The 20,384-nt window shown below is 39.9% G+C and overlaps 1 protein-coding gene and 1 long non-coding RNA gene across 2 annotated transcripts; both read right to left on the minus strand.

The window, feature by feature from the left end:
* Nucleotides 1-1,776: 1,776 nt before the first annotated feature.
* On the minus strand, nucleotides 1,777-6,002 carry LOC138066735 (uncharacterized). Its single transcript, XR_011140178.1, has 2 exons — nucleotides 5,901-6,002; nucleotides 1,777-2,642 (listed from the first exon to the last, which is right to left on the minus strand). It is a non-coding gene; the product is annotated as an uncharacterized lncRNA (long non-coding RNA).
* Nucleotides 6,003-10,977: 4,975 nt separating this feature from the next.
* ZUP1 (zinc finger containing ubiquitin peptidase 1) lies at nucleotides 10,978-20,346 on the minus strand. The gene is made up of 9 exons (XM_068938120.1): nucleotides 19,952-20,346; nucleotides 18,367-18,477; nucleotides 17,308-17,417; nucleotides 16,368-16,536; nucleotides 14,753-14,941; nucleotides 14,270-14,438; nucleotides 13,372-13,523; nucleotides 12,851-13,071; nucleotides 10,978-11,490 (listed from the first exon to the last, which is right to left on the minus strand). Exons 1-9 carry the CDS (start codon nucleotides 20,256-20,258, stop codon nucleotides 11,443-11,445), a joined length of 1,476 nt encoding a protein of 491 aa, XP_068794221.1. The 5' UTR covers nucleotides 20,259-20,346; the 3' UTR covers nucleotides 10,978-11,442.
* Between the last annotated feature and the right edge of the window lie 38 nt (nucleotides 20,347-20,384).

Raw genomic sequence — 20,384 nt, forward strand, 5'->3', positions numbered from 1 at the left:
GGGACTAGCAACATTTGCCCAGTCCCTCAGGGGTTCAGAGTCTCACATCACTGGGATTATACTCCCAGAGGGGTACACTACTCCTCCAGGAATGGCATTGAGCAAAACAGCTCCCTGGCACCCAGAGCAGTCATTTCTTCAGCAGCTGAGGGTTGGAGGCAAACACTAAGCACAGAAGAGAACTGTCTCTTTATTGCCATTCATAACTTCATTCATACTGATCCTCATACCTCTACTACAAATTTCTACATTTTAATCACAGGATTCTCTAATTTGAGGAAACAGATTTCTTCACTTTTAGCGCTGGGATTTACCTCTGAGAAAGTATCTCAGAGAAGCTTAAAGGAAAAAGTTACTGGTTTTTAGCTGTTTGTTGATGTTCACCTTTGCTATAAACATTTCGACTGTCCACACCTGAATCCTCTCACCTTAGGAAACAAAGAGAATGCCAAATTCATGCTTGTGTGTGTACCAGCCTTTGAAATGATCAGACCAAGAGCTTCCCACCACTGTTAGCAGAATGAGGATGACAAAATATGTTGATAAGCTATCCTGGCAGTTTGTACAATTGTTTCCCATATTTTTACTGGGCTAATGTGAAGTTGTAAGTGGTTTGATGGAAGCCAGCTAGCAGCTTATCTCACTGTGATTCTGCAAATCAACGGGAAAAAATAAGACTTTTTTTCTATGTATTACATCACACATCAGGCATTATATCTTAACCTAAAGATAATCTAAAACAAAGCCCTCTCCTGCCTCTAACAACAGGCACAGTGCCGTCCCTCTTTCACACCCTTGGGCAAGATGGATTTATTTCTCACTGTCACTTTGCAAGTTTTTTTTTCTTACTTCTTCCTGACTTCTCTCACATTCTAACCTTCCAATACCTCTTCATCTTTGCTCCATGTTTTTGATTTTATTTTGTTTCCACCTCCTCAGCTTCTCTACAAAAGATTAAAAAATAAATATTCTTAATACCAACAATTTTGCTTCATCTGATTACCCAGTACAAACTCAGAAGACAAGTGGAAACTTCCTGAAACATGCTTTTGCCTAACTTTGAAGCATAACTTCAAAGCCATATATCTTCAATCAGCAAGCCATGCACTTCTCTTGAGCTGCTGAGTAAAGCAGATACATTTATTGTTTACCTGGATTATTTTTAACTTTATATGTACTGCAGCAACAGACTTCTTTTTGTGTACTCTATGCAATTATGTATACCAAGAGAAATGAAGAAAAGCAAACCAGTGTCTACAGTAGCTGAACCATATGAAATAGCTCTCTTCTCCTTGCATTTTTACTATAATTTATTTTGCAATATATTGGACTGTAGGTACTAAAAATTACTCTTTACTACTGCTTTATTCTTTACTTTGTTAAGTAGTAGATGAAACTCTATATTTCCAAACTAAAAATTTCTCCATGAGATGAACCAGGTCTTGTGATTTCTGTGGTGTACTTATGATTTTGGAGATATTGAAATAGGAGATTGTAATATCCTATGGGTTTCTGTAGACATAAATAACCTGTCAGAAGAAAAGATTCTATCTTATAAAACACTAAAAAACAACTTACCTAGTTAAGGCAGATTCACCTGAAAACACTTACTTTTACTTTTCCTTATTTTGCCTTTGATAAAAATCATGCAAGAAATTAGCAAATGAAGCTGCTCATACTTGTCTGATGAAAAAGAATGCATATAAATTGACACTGACAATAAGGCACAACGAATAGACGCTGTGCTTTCCGTTCTTGTAAAAGAAGCTCCCAAGGTGATCACTGATCATTTATTTAGTTATCCGAGACCACAACCTTCCAATTTTTGTTCTTATAAGTAATAGTCATCACTACAAAAGACCAGGGAGAAACAAATTCCAAAGAGTCCTTAGATGTAGAGGCCATCAATTAACATAAATATCAGTTGATATAAATGTCTTCCTTCTAAATATCTACAAAGAACAATAATTTATCTTCTTCAAATCCCTTCTTCAGACAATCCTATGCCATGATACCTATAAACCTCTTGCCAATAGATGGTCAATCATTGTTGTGATCATTGTCCATAATGCTGACTACTCTCGTCTCCTTGTTTCCATTTTCTCTGTGACATAGCTATGTCCATCTATTGTTCTTCATCTTACACTTTGATTGTAAATGCCTTTAATCCTCTGCGTCTGCAGTTCTTGGCACATTGAGCTCCGCTAGGTATTTGGTCTTTTAAGTATTTCTTCAGTACAAATTCATATTTTTTTATACTTAATCCATAGAAATCTAGAAATGTCAGTAGCAAACGTTAATAAAACCATGTGAACTTTAAGACATTCTGTCTTACGTAATCCTGCAGGCAAAACAAATGCATACACCCAACTCTACTGACCAAAGGTGAAAGCAACAGTGCACAAGACGCTGTTGTGATTCCAGGAGACAGGATTCAGCTGGAGATGTAAAATATAGAGAATGCAGTGGTGTCAGTTACTCTATTCATAGGATTAGAACAAAATCAGGTTAAGAAAGAAATCAAATGAATGCTGATGTATAGGTATATCAAGAAAGTTTTTCAATAAAATCAATAGCATGTTCTCAGACTGACTCAGCTTTCTTTAGAGTTTTGCTTGAAGTTCTCAGGCAATATCTGAAAGCTGCATAAAGAAAAAAAGAGATTGGAGTCAAGACAAGCAGGATCGGCCTTACATAGGTTTCATGATTAAACCTATGTGTAGGTTACAGCTTCCGCTATGAGGTTTTGTTCAGGTTTGACTAATTTCCCTACATCATTCTAATGAGCTTGTTTTGCTCTGAGACCACAAATTGCCTTGCACCACTATCAACACAATTTTAAGCACATCTCAGCTGCTCATGTAGTTTTGGTACATCTGATTGCAAAAATATCAGTAAACTCAACAATTTCTCCATAAGAGAGAAAAATAGTCATTCCTGTGTATACAGTAATCTTTACCTTGATCAAACTATGAGTTTCCCATAACAAGTACAGGGGAAAAAAGGAATAGAAATAACGTATTAATGTACAAACTAGTGCATTGTTAGTGGGAAGCAAGTCTTAATAAATCAGGTAAGACAGTAGCAGTGAAGTGCTGCCTAAAAGGACTTTCAGCTTCTACAGAAGCATAAACCTCACTCATGCAAGATCACAAAGCTGAATTCATCACAGAAGACATATAAAATAAATATGAAAATTATAAAACATAAGTATTTACACATATCCTCCCATCTACTTTTCACTGCTTCTTTCTTTTATATCCTTTCCTTTTCTCATTCTCTCCCAGCTTTTCTTTCCTTGCTCTTTTATAGCTTTTTTTCCTTCTCCTCCTCCTGAAAGGAGGCATTTGATGAAAATTAGTAGGGGCTTTAAGAGAATTAGCAGCGGCTGTAAGAGAAGACCTAACGTAAATTGTTGGCTTTCATTCTCCAGGGGCTACAGAGGTTAAAAGTGATCCATTCTCAAATTTACTCTTTGACGAAGCCTTGTTTCCATCTGCTGAAGGAAGTATAGACAGTGGCAAGAGCTTTCTGGCTCATTGCAAACTTTTCTAGACATCTCTCTGCTTTGAGTTTTGCAACACAGTGTTTGTCTGAAGAAGGTGGGGCGAGAGAAAGGAAAGGTAAAGTCAAAGAGTGTTCTGGAGATAAAAATAAGGAAAAGGAACTCAGAAATGGTTAAAAGAGGTTTTTAATCGATCTTTTCCTATTTTTACTTTTGGATTTTTAATTCAGGTATATACAGAGGTTATTTATTCTATCTAAAACAATTTATTTTAGTAACTTGATATGCAAAATGTCACATTTCAGGCATTCATTGTCAATAATGGATGTGCTGAAGAAAAAGAAGGAAATACGATGAGCAAGTGATTACATGGTGATGCTTTGTTGCTTCTTCAAGCAAGAGCTTTAGTATGTTTCCTCTCCCATTTATTTAGCAGAAACCTACTCTTTTCCACAATAATAACTGCTTTGCTTAACTGATGGTGGATAAGACCTTATCTTTGCTATAAAACCTTATTTTTGCTAGCTAAATTCTGTTCAGGAAATTCTCTAGATGTGATGACTTTGAGAATCTAATTATGATTTTTGAGAAATGAATAAAGGAGACTAAGCCATCCTTAAATTTTCTATAGATGCAGATATCTGCAAACTCTTTTTTTTCCACTCATGGAAGATATATTACCTCAAAACATTATTTGGATATGATTAAAACAGACAGAAATTCCTTATGAAGATGAATTTATCACCTTAGATGCTAGAATAGGCAGAGACAAAGGCTGATTCTGCGCTGACACTACAGCATAGTGAAATGCTGATATATGAAACCTGAGAGCTTTTAGGGTATAAATACTTCCCAATTGGAATGTAAGCCTTTTCAGAATTTGCTGCTACTTAGGAATACATGTGGTATTACAAATACTAGGTTTTTTATATATGTGTGTGTGTTTGTGTGTGTGTATGTGTATATAATTAGGGCTCAAATGGTTCCTCACAGTAAGACCTTTCCCAAAAATTCTTCAATCTCCAGAATCTGACTACCATTTTTAAGAAAGATCATTAGTTGCTATGGCTGAATAGAAAACTCAGTGTGAGCTATGCAACGTGGTCTGAAAGTTGTCTGCATATAAAAGCTCTTCTGAAATAACTATTAACTACTCTGAATTTACCACTCATAATAAGTTTCATGTTTTCATGCTCCCTTTTTGATAAAAATGACTGTTTCCATGTTAACTTAATCCACTTTGCAAATGGGTTATACTGAGAGTGAACAGGTTGGGAACTGTAGAATAGCTATGTGTATGTGGAATTAATGCTGTTTTGCTTTATGCTAACCTCTTAGTAGCTGCATTTTCATGTACAAGTAAACTCTCCAGAGATAGAACAATTGCACTACGAGCTGCTTTGTTCTATTCATGGTATGTCATTGCAGGTTTCCAAGTAGTTCTTGTTAACATTTAAACACTTTCAGACTAGCTTAAAAGCAGAAACGTGAGGGAAATGGATATGCAATTGCACATCAGAAGGCTCTGACTCTTGGCCACTGTACTGACATAGACTTGCTCATACGCTTTGAGTAACACAAGATAGGCCTATCAGGGAGGACAAGACTGATCATTTAGACATTTTTCAATAAAGAGAGACAAGTGAGGATCAGGTATTGGCCTTAGATTTAGGACTGTACAATAAAAAACTGTTTTAGGCTGACCATCTATGTGAGGAAGCAACATGGAAAGATATAGCCTGGTTGTCTTAATTTAACAGATTATCTTCAAATGAGTTCTCTGGGTCAGAGAAGGTATTAAAGCCCAGGAATTCTTGGCTTCTCAACCTATAACTCTTTGTTTCTCATATCAACCTTTCATGATTATTAATTTCTTTAGGTATGTATTAAATACTATTTCTGGCAGAGTAGTGTAGAGTAGTCTATTATGCCTAATTATTAATCCTTTGAATAAAAACAATTTCCTAGTTCTCAGTCTCCTGGTTTTCAAACTTTGGAACAAAAAATAAGGTAGATGGGCCCAAAGTAGGTGAAGTAAGAAAACAAGGTAGATTAGTATTGTACATGTAACCAGAAAACACAGTATGTTGCAATAGTGTCAGTTTTATTATAAATCAAGGCCAAAATATTTTGGTGCCAAACCAGTCTTTGCCAAAGAAAACAGGTTGTGCTAATATTTTCAAGTCTTTGATACTAAAGGTAATTAACCTGCTACAGATCTGGAGCAAAGAAAAGGTGTTATTGCAGATAAAGTAAAAAAAGTATGAAAAGCCCCTCTCCCCAACACAGCTCATCCTAATTTCTGCCATTTTCCAAAAGTCCACATGTAAGAACATAGGTCTTTTAACAGAGAGAATGAATGCGGGAGAATAATGTCACCGAGTTCTTTACCCACCTCTCAATAGGGACCCATGGGATGGAATGAAAACCTATTACTTCTCTTCAGTGTGCACATCTCCTGCGTGACTTCACACCGCCCGCATGTCCCCTACCCTGCCTGCAGGAAGGGGAGAAACAGTGCTAGAAACAGTGGCATGCTAGAAAAGTACCCTCTACAGCTGAGCTCCTGTCTGCACATAGGAAATCACTAGTTTCAGGGCTGGAGGGTGCAATGAAAGGCATTAACATATAAGCCTGGAGAATAATTACAGTCTGCTAAAATCACTTCTGTGAGAAAAATTTAGAGCTCACTGCAATCCACATTTTTCATTCTTCTTCATTCATGAAAGCTTAATCTAAAAATGCCTATCTATTAAGCAGCATGACCATATACTAGAATTAAATCACCTTGATTTTGTTTCAGAATAATCTTCACATTAAAATCTCTCTAAGTTTTTAATGTTAGAGTATATTTTTGAAGTATCTAAAAATCATCTGTAAGATAAACTGAATAAAAATGAGCAAATAAAAATGAAGCATTTTAGCTAAAAATCTCAGTGTTTTGGCTCACATAAAATGTTGACAGCATTTCCAAGGAGAAATGAACATATTTTTGAAATCATGGTAAAACAGTTGCAGCTCCCAATGGCCCTGAGTGGTAATTTTCATGATAATCACCTAAAGCTTTTTTGACAGTTAGTTAACAGCATATAAAGAAGCATCAGCTTCAGCACCACTGCTTGTGCCCTGGTAGGGTAGGTTTCCAGACACATCTTCACTGCTTTCTTCGGAAAATGCAGTTTGCAGCTGAACAAGACTAGTTAGGATCCCCCAGAAATGACAAGTTTCTGTGATTTGTTTCTGATTATAAAACTCCTTCTATTGCCCTGTCAGCTGTGAAGAAAAAAAAATGGATGAAAGTTGTTTTTGGAATTTTATCAAACTACTGTTAATTTCTCCATCCAAGTAGTTAATCAAATATCCAGGGTCTTGTGAGTTGATGCAGATAGGATCCAGTTGTTTCTCTGAAGCAATTATTTGCAAAGAAGATACAAAGTCCAGTTTCTGTGAGCCCACTAGAATCTGCCAACAAGAGGCAAGGTCCCTTAAAGGGTTGTTTCAGTCAGTTTTGAGCACAAATGCATTCATGCTCTCTCAGGACAAACGTGCAGTAGCAAATGAAGCTATCATGATTTGTGCTTGGCTTTCTGCAGTCTTTTTCCACTTTCCTGCTCTAGTTTAGCTGCTGCCAAGCAAGTCACATTTGGTGCTTGTAGATATGACTAGGACAGACACAAAGGTAGGTTTAGGAGCAGGTAGATGAGCGAAAGGAAAAGAGGTTCAGAAAGTTTAAAAGATGCAGCAAAAATATAGCTGTTGCCAAAACTGATGCTAAGATGCACTCTGTTTCCAGGTTGGAAAGCACACTGGTGCTAGAGGTAAATCAGGGCTAATGACTGAGGTTACAGGCAAGGTACCACTAAATTGCATACATAACTGCCTAATGGCTACCGCTTTTCTGTGGTGTTGTGTTCCCTCTTCCAACCTCCTCCTGGGTTCTAAGACTGTGTTGGGCTCTTCCTCAAAAACTGTGTGTGTGAGAGGGGGGAAGCTGTGATAGCTCATTAGTGTCCCAAGTCCTTTGACAGGAGAGGCTTGAGGTTCAGGGTAGGGGTTTCTTGCCTTTGGGTATGACTGGAATTGTTTTTCAAGGAATTGCCATTTCAAGGGCATTGCAAAGGCATCTTCACCTGGATCAGGTGAGACCTCCCCCAGCTACTGTTCTGCTCACTTCTTATAATCCAGCTGTCCCATGGTCTTACATAATCACTGCCATATACGCATGATCCACTGCTGTCAATTGTCTCAAACAATATACAAACATCTAACTACCTTAACTATGTACAAAAGATTGTCCTAAGTGACCATTTCTGCACCTGCAGGAACAGTTTCTACTGACCATTTTAAAGTATTTTATCTAGACATAGTTGGCCAGTTCTGCAGCAGGAACCGCATGAGTGAGTCTCTAGAAACGCCGGATTCTGCACCCAGGACGTTAAGCAACATGCTGAAACACACACCCTGGTGCAGGCACAGCAGGAGCTGCCTGGGGGAAATGTCAGGGCAGACCAAGACCCCCAGCTAGAAAGCTCCTGCACGGATTAGTCAGCAGTTTTGCTGTGCAAGTGCCTAGGGGCTTAGCCAGCACTTTCTCCCAGGCCCAGGGCCCCATCTCAGGCTGGTTCACTGTTTTCAGTTCAGTGAATTCTCTCTTATTAGTCCATTGTCTCATCCGTGCAGACACGAGCCAAAGAGCTCCCAGACCACCCAGGGAATTTATGATTTAAGCACCCTAACACAGACCCTGGCACAGCCCTGACATCCAGCTACGCCATAATTACAACCTGAATCCCATAGCTCTTGCCACACTTAAAGAGTTCTTGTTAAGCTCTGAAGACACAAAACTTTTTGGAACAGAGGGTAAAAAAGCCATTTGGGAACACTAATGAACTTTGATATGAGGCATCAGAATCCAGTCAGGCTTAGCACAACAGTTTTAATCCTGCTGCATACTTGGGGACAGGGTTCCTTTCCACATCCTGAAAGCGGGTGAGACATGGAATCAGCAGCACCTTGGCTCTGTGGCATATGACCTTGGGACCGGATGCTAGGTCCACTGGACATTTGGCCCTCACTTTGCAGTTTTCCCAAAGACCAGCTATCTTTGCAGAAAGAGAGCAAAGTACCCTGAGCCGCTAGCTGCCACCTTTCCTTCATGTGTGCGAAAGCCCAAGAGCCTCAAGAGAGTCTAAAGGATTTTCTGGAGGGTTATGTGGAGAAACAGACTGAGCTTGTAACATCTTTGGTTCATATGCTGCAAAAGTTGAAGGCAGATAGTAAGTGAGGCAGGGTATGACAGGACAGAAGAGGATGCCCTCTTCCTATGGAGGCAGGAGTCTACATTTAACTGCCATAGAGATGCCATGCAGTGACACCCATTGATTATTAATTGCAGTTTTCTTTTTCTGTGCGGTCCATGGGAACCAGGGTGTGAGATAGGCAGAAAGGCTCAGTGCTTATCTTCGCAACTGAACTTGCTGGATTTGGGGTGTACAATGCGTGCAAATGTGAGGAATCTAACAGCATGTTTGTGTCTTGCAGTGCAATGCAGTGCAGAGACAAGCCAGTACAAACAGAAATTGATATTTCAAATTTGGCACATTACAGTATTTTGCTGAAACAGCAGCTTAGTCTCAAAGGCAATCTCAATATATTAGTTAAAAACTGTGGCTGCGCTTTAATTCCTGCTTCTTAGAAGGCTTCCTAGTCCAGGCACAGTGTCATGTTGGTACACATACATGCTGTCTGGTCTGGAATTAGCACTGTCTTAGCCAGGGGTGGACTCAGCTCCAGTTCAAAGGGAGGTGGGGGAACAGTGCAAAAAAGATTGAAGTGAGAGACTGAAGGACTATTCAGCTTCACATGGTATAACAGCATGTGCCACAGAGACAGGTGCTAACATTGCAGCCGACGGTCCCTTAATTCCCAGTAATTCTGTACTTAAACTCAGCCACTTCAGACAGCGTCCTAAATATTTAACCCTTTCACAGTTTACAGGCCGCTTGTAGTTCACTACACACCTACAAAAGAAAAACAATTTTCTTTGTAATTACAGGTTTTACTGTTTTATGCATGTTTGAGTGCATGCATTTATGCATGGCTTGTGATATCATTACAAATTCAAATGTTTCAGTGCTTATAAAAATTACTAGCTCCATTACTGCCAGAGAACAGAAAACATGATACATGGAGGATAACGGCAAAAACTCTGAGATTAAGGCATCTACATCTAGGTGTTAACAGGTAGGAGCTTAAAGGAGAGGTAGGTATTTAAGCTCCCATTAAAGTAAACAGACATTACAGAATGATTCTGTTGCTTGAACAAAGGCATATAGTGCCACCTGCAGCATAGTAGAAGACCCCTCCCGGCCTCCAGCTACCAGGCCCAAGAGGCATGACTTTCACAAACAGTGTCAGAGCAGCATGTCTTGGACATCATAGGGTGCCTCAAATGCACACGATACTTGTTTTTTAAATGGCTTTAAACATATACGACAGAGGCTCTGGTCAACATAGTCAGTTCAGAGAGCCTTCTGAGATGCCTTAGAGCCCTCTGGCTGTATTAACTAGGGGCTCTATTCTGTTATCTAAACTTACACACCTAGAGCCGTTTGAGACATCCTGTAGCATTCAAGACATCCCATAGGATGGGCCCCTAAGATACCTGCGCCCTACCGGCATAGCTTCCCCAAAAGTGAATGAGGCTGTAGGGGTCTTGTTTAGAGACCAAATAAGCAGTATTACAGTGCTGCCACCCAGTGAGCACATGCAGCTGGCACAATCAAGATCTGGTAACAGAAATCAAACTAGCTCAAAGTACCCATTTGGTTCAATTCAAGCCAATCTTACCCTTGACTGGAGGAGGAAAAAAAAATCAGTGGGGGGACAGGGGGTGGCTGTAACTTCAGTCATGTGCTAGAGACTCCTACTCTTACTAGTTTTCTACTCTTTCTCCCTGTCTCTACCATCTAGTCTTTATATTTATGCAGGTATGGGACACAACAAAAGCATGATATTACAGCAGCTAAGCTGCAACAGACCTTGTTCTTGCCATTTTAGAAACAGGAAGGGAAAAGTTTAATTGATTACCATTCTGTAAAATAGACCACTATGTGCTTGCAGATAGGAGGAAAAATAAGGGTAGTCCACTAGAAAACTTCTCATAACAGGATAGGCTAGTGAATACAGGTATTTTAGTATAAGCATTGTTTCAGCTGACCTAAAACAATCATTACCTACCTCTAGTGATGATTTACATCTCACACACAACGCTAACACTGAACCACCTCATAAGCACACACACATGCATGTTCACCAGTAGTGTGTCTAGAGGAGCCAGCTAATTGAAGAGAAGTTCAGTAATAAATTGGAATTGAATAAGTCCCGCTGGAGCAGACAGTATCATATGAAATCACTGACTTGTCTTTGTACTTTGAAAACAGTTGTAGGATGAGTTACTGAGGCACAGCAGATATTTTCAGATCAAACTTTATATGAAATACAGCATTATGCACATAGGCGGTATAAATATATTTACAGAGGTAAAATTGAGAAGACATAGCAATAACTCAGTTCCACAGTATCTTTATCCACTGCTACTGAAAGTTACCCATAGTGCATAGTTTGCTACAGGAAAGTGGGTGTTGCTTTGTCCTTTAAACAACTAAGAAAATACTATCAGATGTACTAGTAAGATAATAACTAAGTTCAAGGATCATAGTGAAGAATTACAGATTCTGCAGGAGGGAAGTGTTTTATCTTCTTGTTGAATACCAGAATTACAGGTTTACTCTAGTCTTACTCTTCTCCCGAGTCCCAAATGCTTATTAAAAAAAACCCATCAGTTTAATTCTAAAAATATTTATGTTACAATCATGGTCCAGAAGTTTAATGTTTTGCATCTGGCAAATTCCAGATAGAGGTAGTAAAGGCATCCTTTAAGGAATCTTTTCTGATGTGAAGACCCGAGAAGCATGGCAGCGAGCCTAAAACAAAAAAATTGCTTTAGTGGCATGCAAGTATCATTTTAAGCCATCAATTTGGGAAACATTTCAATCAGTTTACCTATATGAGGGGTTATTAGCTTTCAAAGTAAAATTTTAAACACATAAATTATATTTTTAAGTATCAATTAAATTCGGGAAAAAAAAGAACATCACCACTCTTCCTTTCTCTGTGCTCTGAATTTTAAACCTTTTGCCAGTAAAGGGAAGAGATAGTGTCTTTCTGCTATTTTTGACAGGTTCAGAGGCCAAGAAGCACTTAGACAATGTATCCTTTCAACATAGAGCTGTAAAATACACTCAAGCAGGTAACAGTCACCTGTTACTTCATAACTTAAACAAAAAAAGCAAGCTGTATGGAAGCTTAAACATACTGAAGACTGGTGATGAGACACCTCAAAATCAAAGCATGTTTCTTCATAATTTGTGTGTGGAGGAAAGAGGAAGCTTAAGAGAGAAAGTTATATCTAACACACTCAGCTGAAAGAACTTCGAAGGCCTTAAAAATATGATGTGAATCATCTGGATAGGATTCATAAAAATGCCAGCTGCTCAAACACACAGATTTAAGTTGATAGGAGCTTTGACTACGTGAAGTTCTAAGTACTCTTAGAAACCAGAAGGTACTAGTTCTGGTGCCCAAGCTGAGGAGACATTGGATGGTGAAGCCTCACAGAATGGTTGAGGTTGGAAGGGACCTCTGGAGATCATCTAGTCCCACCTCCCTGCTCAAGCAGGGTCCTCTAGAGCATATTGCCCAGGATCACATCCAGACGGGTTTTGAATATCTCCAGCGAAGGAGACTCCACTACCTCTCTGGGCAACCTGTGCCAGTGCTCTGTCACCCTCACAGTGAAGAAGTTTTTCCTCAGGTTGCCTCAATATCTGTGTGTTTTCCTCTTCAGCTATCAAATGCTGATAAGCACCACACAGCTTCACAAAGTTGCATCAAAAAAAAAAAACCTCTGAAAGTAATTTTACACTATGGTATGAATCCTTTGTAAGTATCTTAAATGGCCACTAGAAGTTATTTTGGAGAAGATACTGTGAGAAAAATGAAAACAAATGCCTAATTTACACATATGAAACACTGCAAGCTTCGTAAGAGATTTGGAGCTGTCAATATTAAAGGTGACATGCATTTAGATGCAAAGCTTTTTTGATCTTAAGGATATCCTGTAATCACTCAATTAATGAAGAATAAACAGAAGGTGACAGAGGGAGGGGAATGAACACCCAAATAAATAAATGGGCAACCACATACACACATTTGGGTATGAAAGCAGAGAGGCAGATTCTCTTAAATTTTGTTACACAGAAACAGGTCTTTTTAAACACTTACAGCTTTCTCTTCCAATGTGAGTACACCATCCACAGCAACTATTTGGTACTGCTTTTCTTTTAAGCTACCCACAGGTTTCTGTAGTGGTTTGAGGCTAGTACCATCACTGCTTTGCTTTAACAGTTTTTGCATTTCTTGTGAAGGACATCCTGGATCAAATACTAGTAAACACAATGTTTTGTTCTTCCTCTCTTCTATTCCAACAACAGTACGACTATGACCTAATTTCAAAACAGATTTTCAGTATTTTAAAATGTATAAATCGAATTCACTTCCTTTTAATACGCTACTTACTTTTAGATCAAGAAAAATATTAGTTGCAATTTAACCAAGTAATCATAAAAAAAGAGATGTCAAATAGTTCAGACACCCATCACAGCCAGCTTTTCCATCCAATAATTGTTTTTATGTTGCTCTCTACTTACTAAATACAAATTTAACAAAAACTATATCTACTCAGTATTGTAACACATATAAAGAAAGATAGCAAGCAGTAGGAAACTAGTGTAGATGATGCTGACCTTGGTGTTGCAGGTAGATAGGTGGTCTGGAAGTACGCACTACCTTTGCACTGCCTTCATTATCTGTAGAATAGTAGCACAAAATCCATTCTAATAACCGAGGGTGTGTACCCATGGGACCAGTTGGTTTGTGGAAGTCAACGATTCGACACCTACAGAACATTTAAAATGAAATTTCAAGAGTAAAACTTCAACCAGGCTAGACTATTAAAAACAAACACACAAACACACACAAACCAAAAAACCACCTTTTTCTTCCTCTCCATCCCCATGCTTCTCTACCAAGAATGTTTTATAAACACAGCAGTCCCAGTGATCAGGTGATGGTAGACACTTTTTTTTTAAAACACAGAATTAGAGGACAAACATAGTTATGAACCAGCATGATATTTATTGTTCAAAACTGGAAGATTTATTCTGTGACAAAACAGTACTCATGAAATTCATGAAAAGGAAAGCAATTTTGATCTTTGCATAAGCCATATACGTATATCACAGAATCCAATTAACAGCTTTCAGGTTATGCAAGTAAATAGCTCAAATTCAGATTGTTCTTAAAATTAAACTTTCAGAAAAATCAAACTTTTAATCACTGTTTAACTTTATGCATATGTAGACAATTTCTCAGCAAGTTTCAATGCTGTAAGTAAGTATTCAATTTACTATCTGCATAAGTAGTTACACAGCTTTACGCTACATTGACTAGACCTTATATCCACTTACAAGCTGGTTAAGTGGATATAAAACTTAGCCACTAAGGTTTATAGTGCTAAGTTTAGCACTAAGGTGGCTAAGTCGGCTTTTCATCATGCGGTTCTGACATTATAAAGGTACATGCATATTTGATGCAAAAAAAAAAAACAAAAAAGAAAACAAAACAAAGAGAGAAGATACTTACTTTATCCTGAGATTAGTTAGAAGAGAATAAATTTCACATGCTCCTATCCACGCCTTGGTGCCATGCAATCTGTTGTTGAAGTGAGATGCCCCATGAGGATCAAAGCCTTCTTTCCATGCATCTTCAATCATGGACTGAATCTTCGGTATACTAGGTATTAGCACAGTATCTGAAACAGAAAACTTTTGGATTGAGATCACAGTTACTGAAACAGTCTATTAATTCTGACTATTCAGCCTCTTTTAAGAGAGGCAAGCGACATCACAGATACACCCCAAAACCTAAGCTAAAACCTCAGCTACATCATGCCTTGCCAGTGTTCGCTCCTCAGATTCTTTCCACAATATGGCCTAACGGCTTGGCAAGCATTTAATAGTTGTCATTGATCTAATAAGCCTTGATGTTTTGCCTTTTCATTTATATAGCAATTAAAAGGTTTGTCATCTAAGGTACATATAACAAATAGGTTGTTATGATTAATACCTCTCAAGCAGTCATCATACGAGCTGTTCTGCAATAGTGAGGAAAGGAGCATTTGGAAGTTCCTGTAACCGCAGCCCCAGCCTTTGTCACCCAAAGACGAGTGGAAATGATCTACTGCTGTAGAAAGCCATACACGCCTCACATCTTTGTTTTCACTCTGATAGTACTTGCACAATGCTTCAATGACTCCTAAAAGGAGACCAAAATCAAAGTTTACACCCATTAAATGAATTACAGAATTTTTCAGAAATAGATTCTTACCCAGCTTGAAACAATTCATGTCAAAATTTCTAGGTGATCCTACATTAGATCTAGAACATGGATCATAAAGACACTGGACAATACACTTCTTATGCTCTTTATCTCAATGAATCTATGTACTATGAAGTGTCAAGAATTCAAAATACTTTTTCCACTGCTACTACACAGAGGATATTTAAAATTAAACAGTTTGGACTATGTATAAAATGTGATCTGCACAAGAAACGTTATTATGAAACAGAAAAGTACTATTCACCAGTAAAGCCCCTACCTCACCTTCACCTCCAACACAATATCCCTTACACACACAGAAATACTTATGGATACTATGTAACCCTTATATTCCCCTCCAAATCTTTTTTTCCTGGAGAAACTAAGGCAAGAAAAGGAGTGGCCAAGCACTTGAGAATTATCATAAATATTTTAAGAAAATACACTGGAAGGGATGTTACAAATCCTTCTTTACTACATAAAAGAACGGTTGGAAATTTTCTTTCCTATTTGGACATATAAGTGCTCAACAGCCCTTTATTGCTGAGCTACTTGTCAAGGCAAACACTTTTTTTTTTAGCCATTACAGATTCCTCTCTGAAGTCCAAATGGCTATCAAGAACGACTACATTGAATGTATTAACTCCACACAATACATTTTCTAGAAGAAATTTCAGTTTACCTGTCAAGACACAAATGGATATTTTGTAACCCCGAGTTAGCAACATAAGTTGAAACACCTCCGAATTGTGGTCTTGGCAAGAAAAGACAGAAAAGCCTGTCGGGCCTTAAACGGGCATTGAGACTATATTTTTGAAAAATTGAAAAACATTTCAGAGAATATATAACAAGTAGATATCCAGACTAGTGCAGTCTTTTCTTGGACTTAGTAATTCGGATGAACATGGCGCTTAATCTGAGTCAAATTTCAACTGATATTATCATCAACTTTTTGTCTTCTGTTTCAGTTACCATAATTGGGAACAGCTAGCTAGGTTAGGAAGCAGAAAATACTAAGAAGTAAACAAACATACCCTCGGGTAAAACAACCTTGTAATACCAAATGCAAACCATATCGTATCTGATCCCTTAAAGAGGCAACTTGATTCCAAGAAAGAAAAAAAAAAAGTCTTCAGCTTAGAATAAAGATTAGAAACATACCAAGCTCATATTTAGTTATTAGTTTAGGACTACGATGTGACAGGTCATTTACCAATCTAGAAAATAACATGTTGAAGTAAGATGCAACCAATATTAAACGTCCAATTATCCAAGTAGTGAAACGCTTTATTAAAAACAGCTTTGGTCACTACAGCATAGGCCTAAAAAGTACACTCTTAGTTGTATAACTTCAGCAGTTTACCTGAGGTCTTTGTTTTGCCATCATCTATACCAAAAGCCAAAGATTCCATCATGTCAGCTTTTCTCTTGTGATATTCAAAAGGCTGCATCCTTCCTCTGTCAACTTCCCTTTCCATATTCTTTAGCAATTGCTGCTTATAGCCTCCAGAATTATCCAAGCCATATTGTCTCTGTTAGGGATGGAATGTTAATCATTAAGATTACGTTTTTTTAAATACACATTCATTAATGACTTAGAAAAGACATACACAATCAGTAGTGCGGAAAAATAGTAAGCAGTGAGATAAAAATCTCCCGATTCATGCGATTTTAATGCTGAAGGCCAAACTCCACTGCAGACCAGGATCATAAGTCTAGGAGAGCCATCCCCAGGAGAGCAGACACCTCCCTCTGCTCTCTCTTGGTCAGACAGCCATCGGCACAGAGGCAGTCAATGGCCAAGAGGTAGCAAGAGAGGGTGGTGAAGCTATTAGGGCTGTTAGGGGGGAGGGACAGGGACATCAGGAGCTAGCAGCGAGGATCTGGGGCCAAGTACGTACCAAAATATGCAATGGTGTCCAGGAAGAGGATAGACAGGATACTCAAGGACTCAAGTAACACAACTCAAGGCAGAGCAAGAGACACGCCAGGGCAGCACAGCATATGCATGGAGTCCTGCAGTGCACGGGCCTCCTCCTGGGCCAGCATCACTCATAGCAGTAGAGCCAAGCAGCTCAAGGCACGCATGCTCAGCACCAGTGCCAGGCTCAGGGTTGCTGAGGGTTTGCATCTGCCTGCAGCGCACTCCTGCATCACTGTCTCAGTACAGCCTGGCTGGCTGTGCAGATCTGACCCGGCACAGCTATCGTTATTTTCAAGAAACGAAACGTTACAGTTTCAAGGTACCTAGCCTCTAATTGCACAACTCTTCCAAATTGTATCATTTAGAAGTATTACTGCACCTGTAGCTTTTTAAATTCTTCTCTCTCTCGCCTCTCTTCTTCTGACCTTTGCTGTTTGTCTTCTTCAGTCTGGAGCCGCTGAGCAAGTTCTAGATCTCTTAAGTTTCCACCTACCCAGGAATAATATTTTACAAAGAGAAGACTTGCTCAGGAGGTTAACAATGCTTTGAATAACCATTTGTTTGATCTTTAAAAATTCTTCTGTAAGTAGACAAACATAAAAACACCTATGTATTAATTTTAGGAGATGCATCCCACGCGATATTGAGATATTAGCAAAGAATACTAGGTAACACCAACGACATTCAGTCTACCAGGACTCAGCTTTCTGATTTACACAAAGATTATGCAGGGTTATAAGGACAGTGATTTTGCCAATAACACATGTACCTCTACTACTAAGAAAACACCTTTTGTTTACTATGTTTCACTTGATTTGTCAGCAAGAAATCCTAATTTGCTGAGTATCACAGATAGCAATGATCCTAGAAGCTCGCAATCTCATAATGACGAGGTGACACAAACAAGCTTAGGGTTGGAGAACTGGACAGAAAACCCATAGGGGGGAAACTGCTAAGAAAAGCAAACTTATTTTGATTCTTTTCATTATCTCTATAACTAGGTAATCAGCACAACCATTTAGAGAAGAGAATTGGAAAAAAAAATTAGAAATTTTAATAAGCTGTTGCTTTTAAACTCATGTTACGCTAGAGTGTGCCAATCCAAGTTCCACATATGTAAATCTTCTATAGAGCTGGGGAAAAAAATGGTAATTTGTAAAATATTTTTCCCTCTAAGTTTTATTTTGCCCATGATAGAGCACATTTATTTAATAAACCTGCACAGACAGATACTTCTTTTAGCATGTGCAATTAAACAGAGCACTCAAGCATGTGATAGGACTTGCTATTCACTATGTTAATTACATTAGGGAGGCACAGTTTTCTTTTAAAATAAGGAAATATTTAGTTGAAATTTTGCCTTTGCCTAAGATTCTATACAGCAACAGACAGTTTAAAACACTCTCAAATACTATCAAGCTTACATCCTTTCACATACCTTCTGAAAAGCTATGTTCCTCTAAGTGTAAATCCACGTGTTCTTGGAGAATCTGAACATCTGTACAGGTAAGACTGCACATTGGACATTCATACAGCTGTTCGCCATTTTCTGTGTTTGAAAAAGAATTGCCATTTCATGCTTGATATAATTCTTTTTTCTTCTTCTTTTGCAAGAATCATCCCCTTCATTGATGTACATAGTCCATAATGCACAATGTACATAAATACACAGTAACGAATTTGGTACTATTAAATTCCCCACGGAGAGACAACAAAACACCTACAGCTCTCTTAACCTAGAGCAAAATATAATTAAGGATTCATACTTAAGAATTCATATTTAAATACCTGACAAGTTCATCGTAAGAGAGATTTTCTTTCTTTTTCCGAACAAGTTTTTCCCCTTTTAACCTACAGATCACTATTTGCTGTGATAATACTTGCACTTAGTCTGAAATACTAGATGTTTAATAAAAACATCTGTCCTGCTAATGGAGGAATGCTTGCTTATAATTCTTTAATGTTTGTGTGATAATACAGCAGCTGGTACACAACAAAAATAAAGTTAAAACGTCTTCTCATTCTTATTTTGTTGTTTTATCTGCATCTCCTGAAATAAATAGTCTGTCTGTAGTTTTAGTATTACTAAAGAGTATCACAGAATCTTAGAATAGTTTAGGTTGGACAGAACCTCTGGAGATGATCTAGACGAGCCCTCTGCTCATAGTATGGTCAAGCAGAACAGGTTAGGTTGCCCAGGACCACGTCCAGGTAAGTTTTGAATATCTCAAAGGACACCCCCTCATCAACCTCTCTGGACATCCTGTTCCAGTGTTTGACCACTCTCAAAATGTAAAAAAACCCAACCAACCACACAAACAAAAACAACAAAAGAACCCCACTTATGTGTAAATAAAACTTCCTGTATTTCAATTTGTCCGTATTGCCTGTTGGCCTACCACTGGGCACTACTGAGAAGAGCATGGCTCCACTTTTACTGCTCCCATGAAATATTTATACACACTGATGAGATTCTACCCCCGGCTAAGCCTTCTCTTCTCCAGGCTGAACAGTCCCAGCTCCCTCAGCCTCTCCTCCTACCAGAGATGCTCCAAGTCCCTTAATCTTTTTCGTAGCGCTTCACTGGACTCGCTCCAGCAGGTCCATGTCTCTCTTGCACTAGGGAGCCCAGCACTAGACAGAGCACTCCAGGTGCAGCCTCAACTGTACTGAGCTGAACAGACTCTTCAAGAGACTCTCCCTATCAGCTTCACTGTTTGCCTCCACGAGCGATCCTGGAGTACTCGAGCCAGTTCCTCTGCAAGAGGCCCTTGGGGAGCGCCCCCAAGGCCCTGCAGCCGCAACAGGGCGCTCAGTGCCTTAGACGGGGAATAAAACCGCCACAGCGCCCAAAGCGCGACTCTCGGCACCACCCCCGGCGTTTGCCCTCCGCACCTCACCGAGGCGGCCGCGACCAGCGCTAACCTCAGCACGGAGCCAAGCAGGACGCCGAGGCTCCCTGCTGGGCGCACGGCCCGGCCCGGCCCGCCGGGGGCCGCGGCAGGCCGCCCGCCGCCGCTCACCTGTTCCCGGGAGGCCCAGCAGGTGCCCGTGCCGCGCCCTCACGTGCGCCTCCAGCTCCCGGCCCGCCGCCGCCTCCCCGCAGAAAGGGCACTCAGGCGGCTCCGGGGCGGGCTCGGCGCAGCGGGCGCCCGGCGGCCCCGGCTCCGGGTGCGCCGCCTCGATGTGCCGGTGGAGCTCGTCGTAGCCCGGAGCGGCGGCACCGCAAAGCGGGCAGCGGGGCAGGCGCTCCAGGTGCGTGCGCCGCAGGTGCCGCCGCACCGCCGCCTCCGAGGGCAGCGCCTGCCCGCAGATATCGCACACCAGCATCGCGGCGGCGCCGCCGCCGCCGCCAACGGCCGCCAACCGCCCCAACGCGGAAATCGAAACACTCTCGACTTCCGCCCCACGGCTGCCCGAACCCGCCGCCGGCGGAACCACGTCACGCGCCTGCGC

This window comes from Struthio camelus, chromosome 3 (assembly GCF_040807025.1).
Source record: "Struthio camelus isolate bStrCam1 chromosome 3, bStrCam1.hap1, whole genome shotgun sequence".
NCBI lineage: Eukaryota > Metazoa > Chordata > Aves > Struthioniformes > Struthionidae > Struthio > Struthio camelus.

What these genes read in the sequence shown, in the direction of transcription:
- ZUP1 (XM_068938120.1), bottom strand. Translation starts at nt 20,258, where the DNA reads ATGCTGGTGTGCGATATCTGCGGGCAGGCGCTGCCCTCGGAGGCGGCG. An exon ending in CTAACTAATCTCAGGATAAA is followed by an intron (nt 13,524 to 14,269) that starts GTAAGTATCTTC and finishes AATGTTCTGTAG; the next exon opens with GTGTCGAATCGTTGACTTCC. An exon ending in TCACATTGGAAGAGAAAGCT is followed by an intron (nt 11,491 to 12,850) that starts GTAAGTGTTTAA and finishes TTTTTGTTTTAG; the next exon opens with GCTCGCTGCCATGCTTCTCG.